This window comes from Rhinopithecus bieti, unplaced genomic scaffold, assembly GCF_001698545.2.
Source record: "Rhinopithecus bieti isolate Rb0 unplaced genomic scaffold, ASM169854v2 scaffold_11508, whole genome shotgun sequence".
Lineage (NCBI taxonomy): Eukaryota > Metazoa > Chordata > Mammalia > Primates > Cercopithecidae > Rhinopithecus > Rhinopithecus bieti.
Window position 1 is genome coordinate 1,439,179 of NW_016806932.1, and position 12,063 is coordinate 1,451,241.

General features: G+C 42.3%; 1 protein-coding gene across 1 annotated transcript in view; it reads left to right on the plus strand.

The window, feature by feature from the left end:
- Positions 1-12,063, plus strand: part of OSTM1 (osteoclastogenesis associated transmembrane protein 1) — a 34,707-nt gene that overhangs the window by 2,791 nt on the left and 19,853 nt on the right. The window contains exon 2 of the mRNA XM_017878748.1: positions 8,848-8,962. Within this exon, the coding sequence (XP_017734237.1) occupies positions 8,848-8,962 (115 nt within the window). The remainder of the gene's footprint in view (positions 1-8,847; positions 8,963-12,063) is intronic.

Below are 12,063 nucleotides of genomic sequence, written 5' to 3' on the forward strand. Positions count from 1 at the left end.
GCAGCAGAATATGATATAGCATCATATTCAGTGTTGAGCCGTTAAGATGAGTTGTTTTAGGGTTCCATTTCCTGTAAAGGACAAGTGCTATTGCGGGTGGAATGGCCAGGGATCATGATGCAAAGTGTGGGTCTTTGGAGGCAGCAAAGCTTTTCTCGTATGTGTAGGTACTGTGGAATTAAAAAGAGGCTAAAAGTAGCACCTCAAACTCTAGTGTGCAGTATTATAGGCATCACCCAATCTACATATGAATTTCTATATGAATTCCCCACTACCCAGAGGAGGCTTCCCAGTGGGGGAGTTGTAGAAACCCCCTTCCTCTCCCTCAGATTCTACCAGCAACCTGGGTACCCAGCTCAACTCACCCTGATGTGAAAGGAAGTAGATAAATAGGTGAAAAGAGGCAGGGAAACTTTTTTTGTATTTTCTCTCCAACTCATCCTAGGCCTTGGTCTCAGCTCCCCTTCTTTCCCGAGTAGAGCTGTATATGATTCTTTAGCTCAAAAGCATGACTTCTACAGTTGTGAGGTACTTTATAGATTTAAAAGGCTATACGGACTGGTTTGGGAGTTGAACCATCATGTATAATAATGAACTTATGAGACCAGGCATGGTGGCTCATGCCTGTAATCCCAGTGCTTTGGGAGGTTGAGGCAGGCAAATCACCTGAGGCCAGGAGTTCGAGACCAGCCTGGCCAACATGGTGAAACACTGTCTCTACTAAAATAAAAAAATAAAATAAAATCAACTGGACGTGGTGGTGCCCAGCTACTCAGGAGGCTGAGGCAGGAGAATTGCTTGAACCCGGGAGGAGGAGGTTACAGTGAGCCAAGATAGTGCCACCACTCTCCAGCCTAGGGGACAGAGTGAGACTCCATCGCAAAAAAACAAAACAAAAACCTATGGAAAAATGTGTCATGAGTGAACTTGAAGGAATTAATTGTCTTTTGGGGAGGTTTATTTATCCAGTGTAATGTTGTTTTTTTTTTTTTGGGACAGAGTCTCACTCTGTTGCCCAGGCTGGAGTGCAGTGGCGCAATCTCTGCTCACTGCAAGCTCCACCTCCCAGGTTCATGCCATTCTCCTGCCTCAGCCTCCTGAGTAGCTGGGACTACAGGTGCCCACTATCACACCCGGCTGATTTTTTATATTTTTAGTAGAGACGAGGTTTCACCGTGTTAGCTGGGATGGTCTCGATCTCCTGACCTTGTGATCTGCCCGCCTTGGCCTCCCAAAGTGCTGGGATTACAGGCGTGAGCCACCGCACCCAGCCTTTTTTTCTTGAGACAGAGTTTCCCTCTTGTTACCCAGGCTGGAGTGCAATGGCATGATCTCAGCTCACTGCAACGTTCGCCTCCTGGGTTCAAGCCATTCTCCTGCCTCAGCCTCTCAAGTAGCTGGGATTACAGGCGCCTGCCACCACACCTCGCTAATTTTTGTATTTTTAGTAGAGACAGGGTTTCACTATGTTGGCCAGGCTGGTCTCGAACTCCTGACCTCAGGCGATCCACCCATCTCTATCTCCCAAAGTGCTGGGATTACAGGCATGAGCCATCACGCCCGGCCTATCCAGTGTAATGTATTTTGTTTGACTCAGACTCAGTCTTTCCCTTAAATTAGTTTTTAGCAAGCACCTACTATTCTTGAATATTGGGCTGGTAAAAGGATAAGAAGGAAAAGAAGGGTAAGATTCAGCCCTCAAACTATTGGTATAGTTAGGGGAAATAAAGTACCTTATATGGGGAAATAGGAAAATATCAGTGAGTGTTATAAATTGTACCACAGCAATTTAGAGCAAAAGAGTGAAAGGAATGCCAAGTTAAAGGAGGGAACAGGGCCAAGTGCAGTGGCTTATGCCTGTAATCCCAGCACTTTGGGAAGCCAAGGCAGGTGGATCACTTGAGGCCAGGAGTTCGAGACCAGCCTGGCCAACATGGCAAAACCCCGTCTCTACTAAAAATACAAAAAATTAACCAGGAGTAGTGGTGTGTGCCTATAATCCCAGCTACTCAGGAGGCTGAGGTGGGAGAATCACTTGAACCTGGGAGGCTGAGGTTTCAGTGAACCAAGTTTGCACTCCTGCACTCCACCCTAGGTGACAGAGTGAGACTCCGTCTCAAAAAAAGAAAAAAAAAAAAATGAGGGAACAGAGCAAGGCTGATTCATCAGAGGAAACCTACAAGCTGACTCTCAAGGCATTCTTTCTACCCTTCTTTTTTTTTTTTTTTTTTTTGAGGCGGGAGTCATCCACTGTCGCGCGGGCTGGAGTACTGTGGCCGGATCTCGCTCACTGCAAGCTCCGCCTCCGGGTTCACGCCATTCTCCTGACTCAGCCTCCGAGTAGCTGGGATACAGGCGCCCGCCACGTCGCCTGGCTAGTTTTTTGTCTCTTTTAGTAGAGACGGGGTTCAGGAGAGATTGTTTGTTCTCGATTCTCCTGACCTCGTGATCCGCCCGTCTCGGCTCCCAAAGTGCTGGCATTACAGGCTTGAGCACTGCGCCCGGCCCTTTCTACCCTTCTTTAGTGTGAATGGACATTGATTGATTGAGAGAGGAGAGGAGTATAACAAGGAGAAAAAAAGAATCAAAGCCAGAAACTAGTAAGCTATTTATGTGGTACAGCAATATAATTAACTATAATAAAATTCCCTGATAAGAATCCTAGGTTCTTGTCACTTCCTTTTAGAATTTCTGGGACAGGGATTGCATATAGTTTTGTTATCTCAAGGTAAAAAATACAGTGTGATTTCTGAAACCTGAATGATAGAACTGAGGGATTCCTTCTTCCTTAGAGTCATACTTGCTCCTTTTAGTTTAAACTGATAGGGACATAGTTTCATTGTGATTCAGCATTATCAGAATGGTCCTGAGGATGCTTTTGCCCCCTCAGATTCTGAATTGGTAGGCTCTGTCCTATTCTACTTGGTTTGTTTAAAATTTAGATAGTGTTTAAAATTTAGATTTATAGATCCATCCATCTACCTATCTATCTCTATCTATGTATCTGTATATCTTTGTGAAGTGCTAATCATTTGGGTTATGTATTTGGTGAGTATTCAATATACTTTTACTATAGATTATTAACTAACAAATTCTTAGGACTATAGGGAAAAAACCAGAACATAGTATAATAATCTATGCCTTTCATTAGAGATCAGAAAATGTAATATTTCTTCTGCATTCATTCAAGAAAATATTATTGAGTACCTATTATGTATAGGTTGTGGTAGCTGCTAGGGATATAGCGTGAATGAGCAGAGCTTATAGTCTGAAGACAGACATTAAGCATCTCCTTATACAAATAATTATTTAATTCATGTGTAATAAGTGTTGCTGATTAAAAAACTCAGATGCTACCAATGCATATGACAAGAGTGCTGATCTAGAGTATGACTGGGGGGTAGGTAGAATGGTCAGTGATTAAAGCAGACACCTACAATTTGAGAGGACATGGGGCAGGGGAGAGAAGGTATACATGTAAAGAAATAGCAGGCATGAAGACTGAGATGGAAAGGAGTTTGTGGTGTATTTGAGGTCTAGAACACAGCACAGTGAGCAAGAAGGAGACCCGTGGTCTGAGCCTAAAGAAGTAGACAGGCGGCAGGTCATGTGGGCCTTGTAGGATATGTTAAGGATTTTAGACTTTGATTTTAAAGCAGTATGATGTTATTGAAAGGTTTAATTCTGTGGAGTGACATAATCAGATTTGTACTTTGCTGTGTGACAGAAAATGGAGGGGGTTGGGGCTGGGGAGGGTAGGGGAAGAAGATATGTGGGAAGATGAATTAGACTATTACAGTGGTATGAGAGACAGTAGTGGCTAGACTATGTGGGGGCCATCATCACGGGGAGAAATGGGTAGATTTCAGAGATACTTAGGAGGCAGAAATTACAGGCTTGGAGGTTAATTGAAAGTGGGGAGTAAGGAAAAGGTAGTGATGATTTCCAGGGTTTTAATAAGAGCAGCTTAGTGAATAGGGTTGTCATTTACTGAGCTGGCAGGAGGAGTCTGTTTAGTGGGGGAAGATCATTAACTCAGTTTTGAATTTGTTGATTTTGAGGTATTTATGAGCTTTCTAAGTGGAGATATTGCCTATGAGGTTGAATATAGACATCTAGAGGACTGGACTGGAGATAACGCCTTTGGAAGTGTCGGCATAAAAATGGCATTTGAAATTATGACTTGGGTGAACATACCTGAAGAATGAGTAGGAACACTAAGAATTTTAGATTAAGTAAAGGGTAAACTCTCAAAGGTGACTGAGAAGGAAGAACTGGAGAGATAAAGAAGAATGAGGAGAACATGATGTCCTGCAAATCAAGGAAAAGGGAAGAGGTGGTTATTTTTGTCAAATCCTGCTGAGAGAATTGGAGGTACATCTGTCAACAATGGCAGTATTGGTGACACTAGCAAGAGTGAATTTGATGGAGTCCTTGGGTATGAAAGTGAGATCAGAGTGGGTTGAACGAACAGGGATTGGAAGATGAGGATGTGGTAAGTGTGAACCTAGACACCTGCTGAAGAGTTTGACCTTGATGGGGAGATAAGAAAGACAGGTCACTAAAGAGCAATGTGGGACTCAGAGACTTTCTTTCATTTCTCTCTCTCTCTGTCTTTTTTTTAGACAGAGGCTTGCTCTGTCAGCTAAGCTGGAATGCATGGCACAATTTCAGCTCACTGCAACCTCCACCTCCCGGGTTCAAGCGATTCTCCAGCCTCAGCCTCCCGAGTAGCTGGGACTATAGGTGTCCACCACCACACCTGGCTAATTTTTATTTTTTATTTTTTATTTTTTTTGAGACAGAGTCTTGCTCTGTCGCCCAGGCTGGAGTGCAGTGGCATGATATCGGCTCACTGCAAGCTCCGCCTCCCGGGTTCACGCCATTCTCCTGCCTCAGCCTCCCGAGTAGCTGGGACTACAGGCGCCCGCCACCTCGCCCGGCTAGTTTTTCGTATTTTTTAGTAGACACGGGATTTCACCATGTTAGCCAGGATGGTTTCGATCTCCTGACCTTGTGGTCCACCCGTCTCGGCCTCCCAAAGTGCTGGGATTACAGGCTTGAGCCACCGCGCCCGGCCTAATTTTTATATTTTTAGTAGAGACAGGGTTTCACCATGTTGGCCAGACTGATCTCAAACTCCTGACCTCAAGTAATCTGCCTGCCTCAGCCTCCCAGAGTGCTGCGATTATAGGCGTGAGCCACCATGCCAGGCTGACTTTCTGTTATTTCTTTCCATTCCCCTGTCCCTCCATTCCTCTGTCCTGCCTTCTCTTCTTCCTTGCCCAAGATGGGAGAGAGCTGGACATGTTTAAATGTTGATAGTAAGGGTCCTTTAGAGAAGGTGAAGATTCTGTAGGAGGGAGTGGGAAGCAGACAAGGTCAGTTTCTAGAAAAGGCAGGGTAGATGGGATCTAGGGCATCCTTAGAGAGATGGGCCTTGAAAGGGACAGGTGCCTTCCTCACCATAATAGGAGGGTAGAACTAGAGGTTACATGTAGAGGTAGGCAGGTTAGAGTTTCAGCTCGAAGGCTTCTGTTATCCAGGAGGCTAGATCTTCTCTTGAGAGTAAAGAGTGGGAGAGGGATCAGAGTTTCTGGGAGAGTGGAGAAGTTATAAAAAGGAGAGAATGAGCAGACAGAAAAGTGAGGGGTATGGTTTAGGATTATGGATTTACTGTGGAATTAATCTGTGTTGTTAACTTTTTGCCAGCAACTCCTGACTTCCTGGGTGCAGGCATGATCAAAAGAAATGGCTGGCTTCATGATGGTTAGGGTTCTGCTAAGTGGTTATGATAGATTTGAGTATTAAGAGGTCTAAGTATAAACAAGGACCATTTTTTTTTGGTCACTTGGCGAGGTGTTGGGAATACAAAGATGTGGCAGTTTCCATTTTAAAGGGACGTCTGTCCAGAAGAGAAACCTAAACGTAATAGGTGGATGTCATGCTTTAAGAAACCATGCATCAGGGTAATGATGCATGGGTCCCACATTGCTCTTTAGTGACCTCTCTTTCTTATCTCCCCATCAAGGCCAAACTCTTCAGCAGTTGTCTAGGTTCACTCTTCCCACATCCTCATCTTCCATTCTCTGTTCAGCCTACTCTGACCTCACTTTCACACCCAAAGACACCATCAAATTCATTCTTGTTAGTGTCACCAATACTGTCAGTGTTGACAGATGTACCTCCAATTCTCTCAGCAGGATTTGACATAACCACCACTTCCCTTTTCCTTGATTTACAGGACATCATGCTCTCCTTATTTTTCTTTCTCTCTCGAATTCTTCCTTCTCAGTCACCTTTGATAGTTTACCCTCTACCCAGCTAACAGTACCTATTTCATAGAGTTGTTATGAGGATTAAGTAAGGAAGTGCAGTTGGGACATTTAGAACTGAGAAGTACTAAATAAGTACCTCATCATCGTTTGGATTATTAATCATTTCCTTTCTGTCCTCACTGCTGTCATCATCCTTTCATTATACCTGAGCTATGGAAGTAGTGTAATGAGTCTCCCTGCCTCCTCACCCTACATATCACGGCCTAAACATATATTCCTGAAACTGCTTTTCATGACACCCTCCTCAAAAATCTTTAAGAATTTCTCACTAATTCTCATGACCCTCAAGGCTTCTCATAACCTTGTTCTAACTTAGCCCTTTAATAGCCCTACTTTCATAGACTACTGAATACTCCCCGAATACCACATAATCATTATCACTTTCATCCCATGATCATTTAATTCTTATTTTCGAATCCTTTTCTCTTCCTCAATATAGGGCTTAGTTCATATCCTTCCTTCATGAACTGTTTTCTAATTTCTCAAAACTACGTTGATATCTTCCTCAACTGAACTATTCCACACACTGAACACCCATACAGGCTTTACTATATTGATTTTTAAAATAGCCAGTCACCTACTTATGAAGATTCAACTTAAGCAACTAATTACACTTATCCAACTAAACTTACTTAGAGCACTTCATGTTGGCAGCATGGTAGCTAGGTGAAATAGCATATATCATTCACTGTGTACCAGACAATGTGCTGAGTGATTAATGTATGCTATTTCATTTAATACATACAGTAACTGTAGGACCCTTGATTTTGAAACCAAACCTTAGAGAGGTAGGTCAGCTGCCCAAGGTCACTAGCTAGTGACTCAGGCTTGTATTAATACACTATTATTACTTCTACTTAAGAAGAGATAATAGGCCAGGCATGGTGGCTCATGCCTGTAATGCAGCACTTTGGGAGGTCAAGGCGGGTGGATCACCTGAGGTCAGGAGTTCAAGACCGGTCAGACCAACATGGTGAAACCCCATCTCTACTAAAAATAAAAATTATCCAGGTGTGGTGGCACGTTGCCTGTAGTCCCAGCTGCTCGGGCGGCTAAGGCAGGAGGATCACTTGAACCCAGGAGGCAGATGGTGCAGTGAGCTGAGATGGCACCACTGCACTCCAGCTGGGGTGATAGAGTGAGACTCCATCTCAAAAAAAAAAAAGAAAAAAAAAAGTGATAATAGAAAATTTTCTTCTATGACTGGTATTGCTCAGAAGGTAATTCTAAAAAGGAGTCTTTTAAAATGTTTTGTTCATGGCCAGGTGCAGTGGCTCTAAAAATACAAAAATTAGCTGGGTGTGGTGGCGTGCGCCTGTAGTCCTAGATTCTCACTGAGGCACAAGAATTGCTTGAACCTGGGAGGCAAAGGCTGCAGTGAGCTGAGATCTTGCCACTGCACTCCAGTCTGGGTAACAGAGTGAGATTCTGTCTCAAATAACAATAATAGTAATAGTAATAATAATAATAATAAATAAAATGTTTTGTTCAATTCACTATTTTAAAAGCAAGCACTCATTCAAATGGACCTTTTAATGGGATGACAAAACTAAGCTACAAAGAAGATAACCTTCCCAAAATGAACATCAGCAAATATTTTAAAGCAGAGATTCTTCCTTTTCTCCTTTTTTCCATTTCTTCTCCCACATGGCTATCATTTGTTTCCCAGGAGTTACCACTCTCGTCTATTATTCGTCACACTGTATAACTCCTTGTCTGTGTATCTGCGAGAGGTTCTCAAAGCCCCAGAATCGATGGCATTCTTTTATACTTTTTTTTTTTTGAGACGGAGTCTTGCTCTGTCGCCCGGGCTGGATTGCAGTGGCCCGGGTTTACGCCATTCTCCTGCCTCAGCCTCCTGAGTAGCTGGGACTACAGGCACCTGCCACCTCGCCCCGCTAGTTTTTTGTATTTTTTAGTAGAGATGGGGTTTCACCGGGTTAGCCAGGATGGTCTCGATCTCCTGACCTTGTGATCCACCCGTCTCGGCCTCCCAAAGTGCTGGGATTACAGGCTTGAGCCACCGCACCTGGCCTCTTTTATACTTTTTATATCATCAAAACTTCAGGATTTTTATAGTGCCTAGTAAATAGTAGGAGTTAAATAACTTTGAAAGAATTAAGGGTCAGCAGGACTTAGTTCCTTGCTTGGGGCACAAGGGAAAGGAAATAGATAAGGATCAAATAATTTGGGAACTTGGATTTATTATTTGCATAGCATGAGTTTCTTTCATTATTAAAATGATCTGCAAAAGCGTATTTTTCCATCTGAGTACAAGCTATTTAGGTACAAAGATTTTCTTCCCTTGCAGGTGAACCTAGTACCAATAAATGTTAGCTGCTAATTACTTTATTATCATTGTTATTATTAATGTTAACATTATCTGATCATATCAAACAAAATGTTACAAAGCTTGTAATAAATGTTATTTTTTGTAAGGTTTTTGCCTCAAATTGTTTGCAAAATCTAAAAATACTCAGATTGTATTTTCTCTCTTGTTTTGTTATAGAATACTTCAGAGAGTCAGAGTTGTGCCAGAAGTCTCTTAATGGCAGATAGAATGCAAATAGTTGTGATTCTCTCAGAGTTTTTTAATACCACATGGCAGGAGGCAAATTGTGCAAGTAAGTAAGTCTTTCTTTTTCTTGTTGCAGTTACAGTTCAGTAGTACAAATGTCAGATTTTATTTTAGTGAATTTTGGGATCTTTGAAGCTGGATAATACTTTTTATTGCTAAGTTTAAATAAACTGTCATGGACACCATGGTTTATTAATGGCAACTGAGCAAATGGTGAAAGGTAGAAAAGTGTAGCAGTTACTATGCGCTTTGGATTTAGACAGACTTGAGTTTGATTCTAAGCTCTGCCACTTACCAGCCCTAACCTACTAGCTGTCAGATATGGGAGAAAAACTTTGCCTCTTGGAAGTTCAGTTTCTTCATCTGTAAATTGGTGGTAATGATAGAACCTATCTTATATAGTCGCCTTGAGAATTAAGTGAAGTAAATTGTGTAAAGCACTTAGCTCAATGCCTGACACATATTTAATGTTCAAGAAATGTTAACTGTTTAGTATAATAATAATTATGATGTTTACAGTAATCTGTCAAGTGGTGTGTGGCAGGGGGTGGGGTGGGATGATAACATCTGTTCTACCTTCTTTGCAGGTTTGTGTGTAATTGTGTAATAAAATAAGATCTGTTTTAGATAGTCTTTGGAAAATTAAAATCACTATTCCAATTCAGTTGGTGTTTTGAATACCAACTATGTGCCAGGCAGTTCTTATTTTTCAAGTCTTTCAGTTTAGTGAGTGAGAAAGATATATTTACAAATACAACCTAGGACAGACACATAAATGCTTTAATAAAGTTATAAAGTCCTTGGAGGAAGAAGAAAATAAATTTTACTGGGGAGAATATTAAGTGACTTCCTGGAGGAGCTACCTTTTGAACCTAGGCCTGTACTATTGGACATTATTTCAATAAGTAGAGATAACGCCAGTGAGGTGGCTCACACCTGTAATCCCAGCACTTTGGGAAGCCAAGGCAGAATTGCTTGAGCCCAGGAGTTTGAGACCAGCCTGGGGAACACAGTGAGACCCCCGTCTCTACCAAAAAAAAATTTTTTTTAATTAGGTGGGCATGGTGGCATGTGTCTGTAGTCCTAGCTACTTGGGAGGCTAAGGCAGGAGGATCCCTTGAGCCCAGGAGTTCAAGGATGCAGTGAGCTATGATTGTGCCACTGCATTCCAGCCTGGGCAACGGAGCAAGACCCTGTCTTAAAAAAAAAAAAAAGTAGAAATGAGAGAAGGACATGGCAGGTAGTGGCATGGGCAGAGGCACAGAGGTATAAAAGGGCAACAGATGTTCCAGGAAGCATAGTGGGAGGTAAAGTTGGCAAGGGAAAGTAGGACCTTGACTGATAGAGTAGTTTACTGTTTGGGCCAACATTTTTTATACTGCTTAGAATATCAACATATTATTAAGAAGGAGTTATAGACCAGGCATGGTGGCTCATACCTGTAATCCCAGCACTTTGGGAGGCCAAGGTGGGAGAATTGTTTGAGCCTAGGAGTTCAAGACCAACTTGGGCAACATGGCAAAACCTTCTCTAAACAAAAAATAAAAAATTAGCTGGACTTGGTGGCATGTGCCTGTAGTCCCAGCAACTTGGGAGGCTGAGATGGGAGGATTACTTGAGCCTAGGAGGTCAAGGCTGCAATCAATCATGATTGTGCCACTGCACCCTGGTCTGGGCAACAGACCTACACCCTATCTACAACAACAACATTAAAAAAAAAAAAAGAAAAGAAAGGCTTATACAGTATTCTCCTATTATGATTATACAGTATTCTGTTAGCCATGGTTTCACTTGCTGTAGTTTCAGTTACTGCAGTCAACTGCAGTCCAAAAATATTAAATGGAAAATTTCAGAAGTAAACAATATATAAGCTTAAATTGTGTATGATTCTGAGTAACATAATGAAATCCCACGACATCCTGCTTCATCTGCTTGGGCTGGGGAATCATCCCTTCGTCCAGCATAACTATGCTGTAGATGCTGCCTCTCCTGCGAGGCACTCAGGAGCATCTTGGTTTTAAGGTCAGCTGCCATGGTATGGCACTGCTTGTGTTCAAGTAACCCTTAGTTTACTTACTCATTCTTCTTTTTTTTTTTTTTTTTTTTAAGACGGAGTCTTGCGCTGTCGCCCAGGCTGGAGTGCAGTGGCCAGATCTCAGCTCACTGCAAGCTCCGCCTCCCGGGTTCCCGCCTTTCTCCTGCCTCAGCCTCCCGTGTAGCTGGGAATACAGGCGCCCGCCACCTCGCCCGGCTAGTTTTTTGTATTTTTTAGTAGAGACGGGGTTTCACCGTTTTAGCCAGGATGGTCTCGATTTCCTGACCTCGTGATCTGCCCGTCTCGGCCTCCCAAAGTGCTGGGATTACAGGCTTGAACCACCGCGCCCGGCCACTAATTCTTTAATAATAGTAACATAATTATTAGTTTTTGTTTTTAATCTCTTACTGTGCCTAATTTATAAATTAAACTTTATCATGGGTATGATATAGAAAAAAGATAAAATCATAGTATATAGAAGGTTTGGTACTATACTTGAAAAAATAGAAATAGAAAAAGCATATTATATAGAAGGTTTGGTACTGTACTTGGTTTCAAGCATCCATTGGGGGTCTTGGAATGTATCCCTTGAAGATAAGAGGTGACTACTATATGTTGTAATATCTTTGGGATTTACAGTGTACCTGGAATATTAAATGCATTGAGTAGTACTACAGAGTTTTTTAAAAGAATTTTGTTTTTGGCTCAATGGGGAGGCTCACACCTGTAATCCCTGCACTTTGGGAGGACACGATGGTAGTATTGCTTGAGCCCAGGAGTTCAAGACCAGCCTAGGCAACAAAAAAAAGAAAAGAAAAGAAAGGAAAAGAAAAAAATTAGCTGGGCATGGTGCCAAACGCCTGTAGTCCCAGCTGCCTGGGATGCTGAGGTGAGAGGAGTGCTTGAGCCCAGGAATTGGAGGCTGCATTGAGCTATGATTGCTGCATTGAGCTATAATTGCGCCACTGCACTCCAGCCTAGGCAACAGAGCAAGACCCTGTCTTAAAGAAAAAGGTTTTTTAAACATCATTTAACCTAGCACTTTCTAAGCCTTAAAAAAAAAAAAAAAAAAAAAAAAACTGCAAAGATCCTTTTTTCATGGAACCTCATTG